Source organism: Stenella coeruleoalba (assembly GCF_951394435.1).
Source record: "Stenella coeruleoalba genome assembly, chromosome: 6".
NCBI lineage: Eukaryota > Metazoa > Chordata > Mammalia > Artiodactyla > Delphinidae > Stenella > Stenella coeruleoalba.
Window position 1 is genome coordinate 33,662,228 of NC_137151.1, and position 14,741 is coordinate 33,676,968.

Below are 14,741 nucleotides of genomic sequence, written 5' to 3' on the forward strand. Positions count from 1 at the left end.
AACCACAGAATGGAGTTAATGAAAATGTAAGTAACATCATGACACTCCTGTGCCCACAGTGACGTAGCCTCTCACTGTAGGGCAAGATGAATCACCCCAGTTGCCTCAAGGCCTGGAGTGGTCTGGCCCCACTACCCCCACCCCAGCCTCATCTCTTACTACGTGTCCTGTTGCTCACTACTCTGTAGCCTCCTTACTGTTGTTTGGATGGCCCAGGCACACTCCTACCCCAGGACCTTTGCATCAGTTGTTCCATCCTCCAGGACATTGTTTCATTAGACTTCCATATCCCCTCCTTCAGGTCTTTAACTCAGATGTCACTTCAGTGAGACTAACCCTGACACCCCTACCTGTTTTAAATGCAACTCCTTTCTCCCCCAACTTCTTATACCCCTTCTCTGCTTTCTTTTCCTCTATAACTGTATTATCACTTAGCATTTATGCTTCACGGACTTTTGTTTATTTTCTTTTTTTCTCTGCTGGAATCTGAGGATAGTATTAGTAGGAGTTTTGTCTGTGTTGTTCATTGCTGAGACTCCCATACTTTGAAGAATATCTGGCACATAGTAGGCATTCAGAAAATACTTATCGATTGAATTAAATTAAATTGAACAATAATGCCTGTTCTATTTTTAGTCCATGCAACAATGTAGGGAAGGGTAAGAAATGTACAAATCTAAGATTACACTGTAGCACAGGGAACTATATTCAATATCCTGTGATAAACCATAATGGAAAAGAATATTAAAAAAAAATGGGGCTCCCCTGGTGGCACAGTGGTTGAGAGTCTGCCTGCCGATGCAGGGGACACGGGTTTGTGCCCCGGTCCGGGAGGATCCCACGTGCCGCGGAGCGGCTGGGCCTGTGAGCCATGGCCGCTGAGCCTACGCATCCGGAGCCTGTGCTCCGCAACGGGAGAGGCCACAACAGTGAGAGGCTCACGTACTGCAAAAAAAAAAAAAAAAAAGTGTGTGTATGTGTGTGTGTGCACGCACGTGTGTATAAACTAAATCACTTGGCTGTATAGCAGAAATTAACACAACATTATAAATCAACTATACTTCAATTAAAAAAAAATCTAAGAGTACAGAAGCTTCTTGAAGCCAGTGAACTCATGTTACTCTCCCTTGTCTTCCCACAGAAATGATTCACATGGTTGGGTTTTCAAGAGTTGTTCAAATCATACTGGTGGTCGTTGTCATTGACATTCTAACTCTTTGAGTTTCTCCAAGGACTTGGGGTTTGCATCCATGTTTATTTGTGTGATCAGATGGGAATAGTGGCTTGTAGACCAAAAATTTTGCCTGACGAAACAGGAATTTTAGAAACAAGCCAGTTCCCTTTCGTGCAAGTGACAAACATGTTGGCTTCAGCTGAGGACCCATGGCTTCCATGTACGACTTTATTTTCAGGGCCTGACAAGCAAAGGAGCTATTTTTGATTCAAACAGCGTTTTTGGCCTTTCACTTGGATCGGGAGGGCTCTTGCTTTTTACATCTGTGCTGACCAGTGAGTAACAGGATCAGCCTTGTAATTCCTTCAGTCTGAGACTCAGCCTCCAGGAGAAATGTTCTTCTAAGGGGTCCATTCCCTCCTAAATTGCTTTTTGACACTTGAAAAATTTACTCTGGTGTGCCTTCTGTCAACAATTCAGATGCTCATCTTTTCAACTCAACTGTACATAATAGTTTCCCTAGCCTGTATCCCAGCCTCCTGTCTCTCCAAGAGCCTAGCATCACTACCATTTGGGAAACAAAATCAAGTTTGATGAAATTTGAAGCAAAGCATCACTGTGTGCACATTTTAAAATCAGACGGCTACTTGTGTGATGTAGCTATTTTTCAGTAGAGTTTTTTTCTGTCATGTAGGTTTCGTCATCACCAGAGTCAGCATCAAAATTGTGAGTGCCGTGACAGCAGCCAGAATTCTTCCCTGTTTTGTTATGAAATTTTTGAAATATACAAAAATGGAAAGAAATGTACAATAGAAACCCAAAGCCTAGACTCCACAGTTAACAGTTTGCTTTATTCTATGACCTATCCATCTATATGTCTATCTTCTCTCCATCCATCAATCCATTTTTTTTTTCCTTTTATGCATAAAAGAACACTTAACCCTTAGATGTTTCAGCATGACATCATTAACGAGAGTTCAATATTGGTCACCAAATTGTGTTTATTTATTTTTTTTATGTACAAAACTAAATTATTTTATTTAATTGTTTACTGTCTTCCTCCCTGGCTGAATATAAGCTCCATGAGGGGAGCTTCATCCATGCTTATCTTGTTCACTGGTATATCCTTAACTCCTAAGTTGTTGCCTGGCTCATAGTAAGTGCTCAGTAAATGTGCCGAATGTTGAATGAATGATGATACTGAGAAACCTGTGATGTTAGAATTTTAAAAGCCTAGATCACTGATTTGTTTCCCTTCTTCCCAAATCTACTTTGTGACCTAGATAAAAAGATATGTTCATTTATCTATTTAATAAATATTTATTGAACATCTGTACTATACTAGGCCTGAGCTAGGTTCTAGGGTAGAGTGGTGAGCTTCCTTAGCTAATGATGAATCCTGAGTAGAATGGGCTTTGGTTTGGGAGCTTGTGTGCAAAGAACATGATGCTGGAAGTAATTCAGGCGTGACCTCTGCTGCCTAGTAATAGAGCTCTGCCTACAAAGTCAGTCACACCAGGTAATGAAGCATTCATCATTGACTTAATCAGTCGTTCATTCAAAAAACATTTCCTCAGTTCCTACTATGCTCTGGGCTCCTGGAAGTCGGAGGCACATAAAGCATGGCTCAGTCCTCAAGGAGCATATAGTCATAAGTGGAGACAGTGATGTGTGATAAGGACTCTAACTCTTCGTGGTCTAAGAGAGCAGAAGAAGGCTACTCACCTCAGTCTTAGGGAGTCAGGGAACCCTTCAACTAGGAGGCGATGAGAGCTGAGACTTAAAGGCAGGAGGAAGTGATAGACATGCCAGACACATGCCAGCATGAAATAAGATGGAAAAACATGGCATTAAAAACCCCGGGTAGGTCGTGAAGAAGAGATATCCGTGGAAGGGTGACCTGGAATGACAGGTGTACTTGGCGCTGCTTCCCCCTGAGGGAAGTGAAGCTTTTCTGCAGGAAACTGCCATAGTCACATATTTGTCAGGCAACGCAAAGGATGGACTGGAGTTAGGAGGCAGTGAGAACGGGACGAAGGGGCAAGGCTGGAGGTGTGGAGACTGCTCGGAAATCCACTGCAGAGTTTATGCGGGTGCAGTGATATTCGATAGTCATTGATTTAGATAGTCAAGAATTGGAAACATCCTAAAGTGGTAGGGTGTATTAGACAGGATTTCAGTCGAATTGGCTTGGTCACAAGGGTTTGTTGGCTCTTGTCACTGGGAATTGTGAAAACCGGCTTAAGGCAGAGCTGGATTCAGGGCTTGGAGGGTCTCTTTACCCTCTCCCTATCTCGGCTCTGCATGTCTCTGGATTAGCGTCATTCTCAGGCAGGCTCTCCTCACGTGGGCACGGAGATAACATGTGCAGCTCTGGACTTCTACCCTGCCAGCTTAGTAACCGTAGCAGCAAGATGTTGACTCCAAAAGCAGCGCGCGCATCATGGAGCAACTGTGATAGGCGGGACTTGGATGGTAAACCCACCTTTCAAGTGAGCCTTGGTCGAGTCGAGTCCTGTGATCATGTGTCCATCCTTGGAGGCATGGGGAGTGGGGGAGATAAGGGGTCAAGACTGGCACCGGTTCAAGCCACCCGAATGGAACAGAATTGCGTGGCTGGTGTGGGAAGTGCAGTTAGTTCCACTACGTGATGCTGGCAGAACAGAGCCATGGGCATTGCATCCTCAGTCTAGGCACTGAGGTATTGTGCTGCTTTAAGAAGTAGTGATGAGCTATGGTTATTACCCCAGAAAGATACCTGTAGCACTTGCTGTAAGAGAAAAAAGAAATTCACAAAAGATCCAATTTTGTAAGACCCAACTTTGGTTTGAGGATTAAAAAGGATCCATGAGTCTAGAAAAAAGGAGCCTAATAGTGGTTGTTTCTAGGTGGTAAGATGATGGGTGACATCATTCTTTCCTTCTACTGTCTTTATTGTCTGAAAAAAAGTTATACACTGCGGATGTGTTTCTATTATAACCAGGAAAACCGTTTCTATTTAAAGAAAAACTTATCTATTGAAGTTTTGACAAGATTTGGTGAGGTCAGAACTAGAAAAGGTGAACAGGAGAGAAGGAGGAGATGGCTTCTGAGAAGCTGACATCCCCTGAACTTGGTGAATTGGATGGCTGTGAGGCTGCAGAGGGAGCCCAGCTGGCCCTGCAGTTTCTGCCCTTGGTGACTAGGTGGCTTGGGGGTCCCCAACACTGCAGGGCTGGCAGACATCTGCTAGAAGGAATTTTGTACTTCTTAAGAGATGTTTAGAACTGACTGGTTGAAAAATCAGACCTAGGAGAATTTATGCTGTTGAAAGAAGGTTCAGTTTAACTTAATAAAAGTTGTGAATTACATTTCAAACGAGGACATTATAACTGCTTGGTAGATACAGTGTATACCTAATTTACTAAGTAGTTGGTAAGCTCCATGAAGGCAGAAACTCATCTTTATGTTGTAGTTCCTCAATACCTAGCATATAAATGTGGTTCATAGAAAGAGTGCTCTAAAATGTTTGTCACTGAATGAACTATTCCATCTAAACTAACAGTAATTCTTCAAAGAAGTCATTGCAGGAGTCAGCTCAGGAAACTCACCAACCTGATTTGGTTTGTAATCATTTGTGAATAGGTGCTTTCCAAGTACTTAAAATAATGCTTTTCTTAATAAGAAAAAATGTCCTAAAATTCTTTAAAGATCATTACTAATGTTGAGGAAATCCCTTCCAGTTTGTACCACGTAGAAAAAATCAGCTTGCTTCCACATACATATAAGTAGCTCAAGCTGAGGAAAGTCTCTTCCCCCTCCCCTCCCCTGCCCCCTCCCCTCCCCTACCCCTCCCCTACCCCTCCCCTTCCCCCTCCCTCCCTCCCTCCCTCCCTCTCTTTCTCTCTCTCTCTCTCTCTATATATATATGTATATATTTTTAAAGTAGTCTTTTATGTGTATTTTGGTCTACCTTACAATATTATTCTCCTCCAAAGCATGTTTACCACCCTGGTTCACAGAGTCCAGAAAATAAAATATCTGGACTCTGAAGCTGTATATTAAAGTGCTTTAAGGAGCTTGGGCTCTGGAAACAGCTGGTCTGGCTCTGAATCCCAACATTGCCATTTCCTGGCGTGTCAACTTGGGTAGTTTAAGTAACTCTCTCTTTTCTCATCTGTACAAACATGTTATAAGGTTGTCATGAAGATATAATGAAATGGTCACTATAAAGCACTCGGATTCTCAGTTATTTAAAAAAAAATCACATTTGTTTACCGCCTGGATTGGAGTGATTTCCAAAAGTACAAGATTTCCTGTGTCTCATTTATGATGGGATTTCTTTGATTTACCTTGAAATGTAAATACCTTCCCTTTGAAAACCGTTCCCACAGCTGAAGTCTGTGTTCCCATCTGAAGGCAAAGCAAAAGACAAAGCTTGGCCTGAGGGTAGATCTCCACAGAAAGATCCTTTCAGATCCATCAGCCTGTACTTTCGGCTTTTGGTTTATTATAAGCAACTTTAGGAAGACTTGTGTTCAGACCAGGGCTCGCGATGGGGATGACACCAGGAAGGCACCCGGCTGCTGGCCGGCTCCTTGGAAGCAATACACGCCTGCTGTGTGGGTACTTGTGAATCACCTGCCGGACGAGTCTCAACTGAGCATCCCCTCATGTTATAGACAGTCAGGGTCCTGTGGGTCCTGTGTGGCCTGGGAGGAGACATGGCTGGTCTGCCTGCTGCTCTTGAAACGTGGCAGTGCATTTCTAAGTGCTACCTCTATTTTTAACTTAAGTCGCACCTGAGCTTCTTAAACGGGTCCTGCAGGTTGTCGATCCCCAAGTTTAATACTGCAGACGAGAGAGAGGAGTTGAAATAAGGTGTGTAGATGAAAACTTAGAGGAGAGCTTGTATGTGTAATTTATTCCTCATACAGTGTCCAAATAGTCAATTTAGTACCAAATGATACTCATAAAATGGTAAAACCCCACCATTCCCCACAAGTTTTTTATTATTTATTTATCCCTCCCTCTCTCCCTCCCTCTCTCCCTCCCTCCCTCCCTCCCTCTCCCTCCCTCCCTCCCTCCCTCCCTCCCTCTCTCTCTCTCTCTCTTTCCCTCCCTCCCTGCCTCCCTCCCTCCCTCCTTCCCTCCCTCCTTCCCTCCTTCCCTCCTTCCCTCCCTCCTTCCTTCCCTCCCTCCTTCCTTCCCTCCCTCCTTCCTTCCCTCCCTCCTTCCTTCCTTCCTTCCTTCCTTCCACGCAGGGTCTTAGCTGCAGCATGCGGAATCTAGTTCCCTCACCAGGGATCGAACCCAGGCCTCCTGCATTGGGAGTGCAGAGTCTTAGCTACTGGACCATCAGGGAAGTCCCACCCCACAAGTTTTTTGAGTAGATTATTTACTGCCTCTCGCTCTCATTGTTCAAGCTGTGGGGAACCTTTGACACGAAAATATAAACAGATATGAGGTGTTTTTTTTCTCTTTTGGGTCTTGATGATCATTTTATTTTTGAACATACCTTAGTATATGATGTATTTTTCTAACCTGTTAGGTGTTTTAGATACTAGATTATTTCCTTTTTAAGACAGGCCCACCTAGAGACTAGATAACTGAACTGCAGAAACGAGTATCTAAAACATGGAGCTTTAGTTACCACATACATTTTCTGAAGATAAAACCACGATTTCAGAGTTTAAAGTGTCTGATTCTATTTCAGAATTTCTATGACGAACCATAAGTTTTAAAGAGATTTCTTGAGCTGCCTGATCGACATTTCAAATGCACGCAGACTCTCTTCCCCTCCCCCAGACCCCTTCAGACCCCCTTCCTGCCATCTCCTCCAAAAGGAAAAAATGAAAGCAACCATTGCCTCTTGTTGTCAGTAGAACTTATTCAGTAATTTACTTTCCAGCCAACTGCAGCCATTGCCATTGCCTCTGGGCACTCGTTCAAAAACACCGAAATGAAATAACAGATTGGCCAGACCACACACGACTCTGCAGACACAACCCTATTATCTCCTCATCTGTCACCCCCATTAGGCAGCAGCCTGGGAGACGGGATGGTGATCACGAGTATTTAGGCATCTCCTTCACGTCCACAGCTCACGGCTCTCCACCTGGCTTCCCGGTTCATCTTCCTGTGGGTGCATGCGTGGGGCCCGGGCCTTCAGATCCCTAGAGCATCTTTAAGGGCTTCTGTCCCTGCTTCCCACCTGGGAGAGTCCTGAGAAAACCAAAACAAGACACAGGAACCAGCTTCCTCCGGTTGTCCGTTGTCGACCACCCACCGGTGAATGAATAGGGCATGGGTGGCACTGTGTGGACTTTACCGAATATCCAGTCTCTCTCCACTTAAGTTATTTTTAGTCGTTCTATTAAGGTCAGAGCCAAGCCGAGCAGTTGCTTCATTTCATATTGTGAGGCCTCTGCAGGCTTGGTCATCTCCTGCAAAGCAGATGTCTCTGGTCAGATGACTGCTTAGGAGAGGAGGGCCTGTGTTTCCTCGAGAGAGACTCATTTTCTGATTGTGGCTTTCTGGTGAAATTCCTTTTTAAAATTATAGGCACGAGAGACAAATGTTTGAGAAGGGTATGGGCTTGCTTTCTCCCTTGGTCGAGTGTTAAAATACTCGATCCAAAGGAAAATGCCTCTTCTCTTCCAGAGTCGTGTACCCTGGAGACTAGACACGGTTCCTTAGGGTGGTTGGCTTTTGGGGGGGGTTCCCCTCCCCTTGAGCTTCACCTTTTATTCTGTCTTCATCCCATCCATCCGTTCAGTACACAGCCCCAGAATTACATCTGTCATTAGTGAGTGATTCTTGGAGGAGGTGCAGGGTTGGGGTGATGTTGCTTGGTTTTGCCCCCCAAATCCCCTTGTGCCCTACTGGATGGTGAACACACAACTGGAGTAGATGAGAGCCGCAGGGTCCACTGACCCTACTGAGGACCATGGATTCAGCCCTGCTCCTTACAGATTTCTGGCCACTAGTTGGTAAAACCTGGACGAGGGAGACAGTAGCCTTGGGCTGAGGAAACAGGAAGGAGGGGAGAACCCAGCTGAATGGATTTTAAACAGATGGACTTTCCACTGAAAAAAGCAGGGTTGGGCTTGGGTTAATCCATCCTGGAGAGGATTGTTCTCCGTGATGGTTGAGCTGGGGCTGGGTGGGAGCAGGCCACCCCTCGCTCCTCCCAGGTAAGAGAACAGGGTGAAGTGAAAACCTTTAAATATGTTTGAGACAGCTTACATGACATTTGTAATCGTTGGTGTTCCTTCTTGCTGATTGAATCCTAACTGCCCTGTCCCATCCTTTCCACACCAGCTCACACCCCAGACAACAGCTTCCTGGGGTTCGTGGTCGAGCAGCACCTGAACTCCAGCGATATCCACCACATTAACGAAATCAAGAGGCAGAACCAGTCCCTTGTGTACGGCAAAGTGGATAGCTTCTGGAAGGTGAGTCAGTCTGTGCGTGCCTATTGCTCTGAAAAGAAGCTTGTCGCGTAATTTAATTTAACTTTGATCCGGGGAGTGATCAAGCCAAGTGCCCACGGCTTGACAGGGTCTGCTTAGAAGTAAAAAAGAACATGCAGGGATTTGGGCTGATCGGCGTCTGGGTGTCTAATAAAGGCTGTATGTACCCGCTCATCTGTACGGTGGCTGCACAGCAGTGCCCCTCACTCTTTGCATTTTGGAAGTGATGCATTCCGGCTCCTTTCCCATCCTCTGCTTGCTTCCAGAAGCCGGGGCCTCACAGGGGCTGGATACCTTTCTGGAGCAAAGCATTGCACAAGGAGGCTCTTTGCCAAGTGACTCATTTCCTCTGCCCGCTGTGAAATGATTTGTAAAGGGAGGCAGCTCCTTTTGCCTGGGGAGGGCAGTGGCCTTTGCATCCTCTTGGCTGTGGTCAGTACTGTGGTCAGTACTCCACTACGTGGGAAAGGGAGATGCCTGCCTGGGTTGACCACAGGCAGTTTACATGGGGACATCTTGGTTGAAACAACATTCTTGGTCACAGGCTGAGCCAGGTTTTCCAAGAACACTGGACTGTTGGGCCCTGGAGGGCCCCTTGGTCCTCCTGGGTTATTTATTTCCAGGCCCCCTCTGGGGAAGGTATGAGAGAAGAGGAACCGGATTGGGGCCTGACCTGTTGACATGGCATGCAAGTCTTTTTATAAGGAAAGTCCGCCTTAGCATGCAAATTTTGCAGTATTTCGGAGGGCGTGTTTGTACAAGATGGAACAGTCTCCAGGACTTCGAAAATGTGCCTCTTCCTAAACATAAAAGTTAATCACTTTCTGGAATGCTCAGGAACTGTGCTCTCCTGTTACCCTGTCTCCCTTCCTTAGGAAGTTAGAAATCTGATCCCTGAGAGAGCACACATGATGTGCAGGTGAAGGATTCCCTGTTCTTGGTTTTCTGACCCCGTGTTCAGAAAAGGGAAAACATTGCCACCCCCTTTGCAGTTCTAAAATGCTAACTATGTGGAAGGGGCAACACATCAGCCTATTTGCAGGGAAGCTGATTTATTTCCAGGGAAGCTGATTTATTTCCAGATAACTGTCTTTGCTGTAAAGAGCTAGAATCCTGTCTTAGTACAGTAGTTCTCCACTGGGGACAGTTTTACCCCCCAGGGGACATCTGGCAATGTCTAGGGACAATTCTGGTTGTCGTGATCGAGGGTAGGGACCCTGGCATCTACTGGGTAGAGGTCAGGGATGCTGCTAAATATCTAACAGTGCACAGGCCAGCCCCACAGCAGAGACTTATCTCGCAGAAAATATCAGTAGTGCCAAGCCTGAGAAACTAGGGCTGGTTAATAAGATTTCTTTCCTATTATTCCACATTTTCTCCTCTCAAGTAGAATAAAATCAGTTGAGATTATAAGTGGTTATTTCAGATGTTCCCATGAATTTATATCTTTGCTTCCTTTGTGTCAAAATCAGCCCTGTGTGAACAGAGCATTTTTCAGCTGACATTCAGGTGAACTTGGGTTGAAAAGGGCACATTAGATGTTCTCGTTCTCAACTCCGTTGTAAAGAGAATGGATCATGGCACTGGTTTTAGGAAGACTGGGGCTCTTTAAAAAAAAAAATTGTAACTCCCTTCTCCCTCCTGTATCTGTTCAAAAAAACTAGTTTGCATGTCCACGTGGATTTGGCCTTGAAATTATACACTTCTGATTTGGACCCAAGTGCAGCTTCTTCCTAGGTGCTTCTGGCAGCTTTTTCAGTTTCCCTAGAAAAATAAACCAATAAATTGGTTCTGAAGGCTTTTTGGCCACCTTCTTTTGGACAAAGTAATACTGCCAGTAAAAGGATGATTTTCTTGATGCCAGTCAGAATCGCAAAAGTATTAACCGTGTTAGCCCGAGTGGTTTAGGGTTGGAAATCCCTCCAAAACCCCACAAGTGACCTGACCTTCCCCATCCTGTACATCACTCAAGTATTACCAAAGACTGAGTAGGTGGTGAGTTAACATTAGAATTTGTTTGAATACCAAAAATCTGGGGTGTTGTTTCCATTTTAATACATTTTTATTACCCAGCATTCTTTGATGCAAAAGACCCCAAAAGATGAAAAGTACTGTAAAGTTTTCACATCAATTCAGGACATCATCTCAAACTTTGGAACACAGCACAGTATATGAGAGTTTAGTTTCTTTCTTCAAAACTTCCCCATCCCGTAGTACCTAGTGCATAGAAATCAGTCACGTTCAACACTGACTTTAGCTAGCAGGAAGGTTGCTGTATTTTTTTCCAACCTTTCGCCCCATTCTCTCCTCCCATCCAACCAGACGTCCTTGGGAAGGGGAGCAATACTGTCAGTCCCGGGAGGTCTGGGATTGCAGCGGGCGCGTGTGGGCTGATACAGCTTTGGACCAGATGATTTGGGCGGTCCTCCCTCCCCCTCAGGTTCTAGGACTCACTGAAATTCTGAAGATAGCTGCTATGCTATCACTCCTCCGCCACTTCCTCCCCACCTGCCGAGGCACGTGATTGGGGAATGCCACCCCATGACCCCTCCACCTTTCGCCGATTGGCCCAGCGGGTTGTCCTCTGACCCAAGGCAGCAGGACATTGGTGGTTGGCTACCACGATTCTGGCTCAGAAAGCCAAGCTAGATCAATGGGATTCTTCACTTGACATTGGAAAGTAGAAGGGCAGTGAGCCGTGGGTGTAGAAGTCAAAACGATGTGTACAGAGGTGTGATGAGACCCAAAAGCCTTCCAGGAGTCCAGTGATGAGGAGGCAGGACTGATTTGGAAAGGGAGAGGGTGTTGTTGAGAGGATGGTGCAGCGGAACCATAGGGAGGAGAGGTACCACCGTGAGAAATGTGGGGTGCTTTGCAGGGGCCAGGTAGGAAGGCAGACAGACAGAAACCACCCATGCAGCCTGGAGAGAGAGAGAGAGTAGTTGCTGGAGTTTCTGGAAGCTTTCTTTTTCCAGATCATACATGTCTATCATACTCTGTTCCCTTCTAATATCCTGAGTCGTTTCTGTCCCTTATAGTCATATGAAGGGTATCTTCTAAAATATGTCTTCCCTGCCTTCCAAATGCCTATCAAGAAATACAGTCTGTTAAATATACAGGCTAAGGAGGAGTGGGCTAACTCTTCAACTCCCCGCACTGGTCCCCAGTTCATGGCTGAGGTACCCTGTGGTCTTGTCCTCATGTTATAATACATAGTAGGGAGGTGGCTGGGAAAGAGGGGACCTTACTGTCTGATTCCAGAACCCAAAGATGCCTACTTAGGAAGCATCATTACCCAAGACGCTTAGCATCAAATGGGATGACGTACAGCCTGATTCCAAGTACACATATCTTTCTTAGCCCGATAGCCCACAGTTCTAGGTTCTCCCTATCTACCCTGCTGCAGTCTGGTCATTGGCATCAGCTAACACATGTGCCTAGAAGGAGAGAGGTCTGTCCAGTGTGGATTCAAAGTCCTTCAACATCCTGTTACCTTAAGTCATCAGGGAGTGAAAAATTAGGCAATTTTGTAAAAATAAGGGATTTTGAAAATTGTAGAAATTAGAAGTAATTGAAATCTTGCTTAACTGTATTCTTTATTTCCATGTTTCTTTAAAAAAAGTATCCTGAGCACAACTGACGCTTCTGTTGATGGTGGGTCAGCATTTTTCATATTTATGGACCCACCATGATGTTCTTATTACTTCTTGATACACACCTGCCACTAAAGTAACTGTTCTGAAGGCCTTGCTTTGAGCCCCTCCAGGGAATAAGCATAGCTGCTGAACCACAAACTGGGGCTCCTGCCTTAGCCTGCAGTTCACCAGTGTGAGAAGTAATTAACCACTTTGAGCCTTAGATGCCTGACCTGGGAAATGGGAGCAGTAACAAGTACCATGTAGAGCAGGGCTTCTCAGCCTTCATAGTGCATAGGAATCACCTGGGATCTTGTTAGAAGCTGCTAACTCTGATTTAGACCTTCTGGGGCGGGGCTGAGATCCCGCATTTCTTGAAAGCACCCAGGTGAGGCACAGGGGATGCTGATCAAAGCACAAGGCCTTGGGATGATGGGGATTGTGGAGAGTGCTTGGCCCTGAGTAGCTGGCCAATCAGTGAATAAATAATCCCTTTTTCCTCTTTACTTTGTCCTTCCTGCTCCTCCTGTCAGGCTGCCAGCTCTTATCACTTTTTACTCCTCATAGCGCCTGATTCCAGTCACCCACTGAGTCTCACTTCCCACTAAGCACATTTCTGTACATTTGCAAACATTGCTACTGCTAATCTCTGGTGCCTGGCCTCTTCGAGTGGGGCAAACCTGTGATGAGTAGTGGACTCTGAGAGGAGGTGGGAGGCCTGGTGTCTTCCTGGTCATCTGCAGTCCTGGTTTGTACAGTTGGTGCCTACTGGGCAGTAGGGTGTAGTGGTCAAGAATACAGACGTGGGTTCAAACCTGCCTCTTGCCACCCCTGCCTGATCTTGGGCAAATTGCTTAACTTCACTTGGCCTCATGTTTCCTGGGGATGATGGCAATAGGGTTTCTGTAGTGATTAAATGCAATAATATGTGTAAAGTGCTTGGAAAATGGCCTGGCACAGAGTAAGTCTAAATAAATGATTGCTACTATTATTAATATCATTATTGGGGTCAGATTGGAAACATAGTGAGAATTGATGGGGATGTGAGATTGGGGATGTGCAGGGTAGAGCCTGTGGGGAACTGGCAAATACAAGCCTGCACCCAGATATTCAGATTCCTATTTTGAAACTCTGGCCCCTGAGTGAAAAATGTCTTTGTAAATAAAGTTTTATTGGGACATAGCCACACCTGTCCATCACCTATGGCTGCTTTTGCACTAAAGTGTCAGAGTCGTATAGTTGCGATAGACACTGTATGACCATCAAAGCTTAAAATATTTATTATCTGGCCCTCTATAGGAAAAATTTGCTGACCCCTGAATTACATCATGTCCCATGTAAACCAACTCTCTCTGGGAGGACACATTTGGCCAACAGTCCCTGTTGGATCTCATCAGGGGTCTTTTTAGCTTCTTTGGGGGGTTCTTGGTTATGTTCTGTATAATTCAGGCCGATGGATAAGCAATCCATGGAAAATGAAGTGTGATTTTACTAAAATCTGTTACTATAAAGACAGAGGCCCCAGCCCTGGGCCTGGCACCTCTTAGTAGTAGGCAGTCAGCAAAGGCTACTGCTTATTCGATAGCTAATGCGTTGATAGTAAAAGAGGGCCTTATTAGTGCGGTGTTTACGCTTCTCTGGGCCTTTCACAGCCATCATTTAGGGAGGTGCATGATGATTCCTTCCGAGGAAGCACGGGTAGCTGTTACCTCCTTCACCATGCTGCTTTCTAGAGGAGAAACCGACTCAAGGAGATGGAGGGACTTGGCCGAGGTTCTGCAGCCCACGGCATGACAAATCCAGAACCAGGGTCAAGGTTCTGGCCACCACCCCTCTTGGAAACTTGCCTCCCCGCTGCCACTTGCTGGAGGAGCTGTTCTGTGACCCTCACGCCCACCCCCATCGGTGAGTCCATGCTTAGAGCAGGATTCAGAAGCCAGGAAGCAAGGTCTGCGTGTGTGACTTAGGTGCACGGCAGGAACCCTGGACAAATACTGGTATAACAGGTAAAACATTGCTCCCGGGTGCTCACCACCCAGATGAGGAACTCAGCAACAGCCTCACAGCCAGTTCTGCGGAGGAAATACGCCTGATCTGAGCACTTCCAAGTGTTCCTGGCTCCAGACCCCAGGGTCCTTGCTTGCCCCAGTCCTAGCCTGCCCTGGCAGCAACCAAAGTCAGCTAGTCTCACCTGAATTTAGAAAACTCCCTTTTACCTAGATGACAGAGACTGTGTGTTGTTTTTTTTTTTTAATTAACTTTTTTTTATTAAGTATTGTTGATTTACAATGTTGTGTTAGTTTCTACTGTACAGCAAAGTGATTCAGTTATACATATACATACATTCTTTTTCATAATCTTTCCTATTATGGTTCATCACAGGATATTGAATATAGATCCCAGTTCCTTGTGCTATACAGTAGGACCTTGTTGTTTATCCATTCTATGTATAGTAGTTTGTATCCGCTGATCCCAAAC

The 14,741-nt window shown here is 45.5% G+C and overlaps 1 protein-coding gene across 7 annotated transcripts in view; it reads left to right on the plus strand.

Annotated features, from left to right (window-relative positions):
- Window positions 1–14,741, plus strand: part of MGAT5 (alpha-1,6-mannosylglycoprotein 6-beta-N-acetylglucosaminyltransferase) — a 581,503-nt gene that overhangs the window by 478,494 nt on the left and 88,268 nt on the right. For all 7 annotated transcript variants that reach the window (XM_079924992.1, XM_079924993.1, XM_079924998.1 and 4 more), the window contains one exon: window positions 8,477–8,610. In XM_079924992.1, coding sequence (XP_079781118.1) covers window positions 8,477–8,610 — 134 coding nt within the window. The remainder of the gene's footprint in view (window positions 1–8,476; window positions 8,611–14,741) is intronic.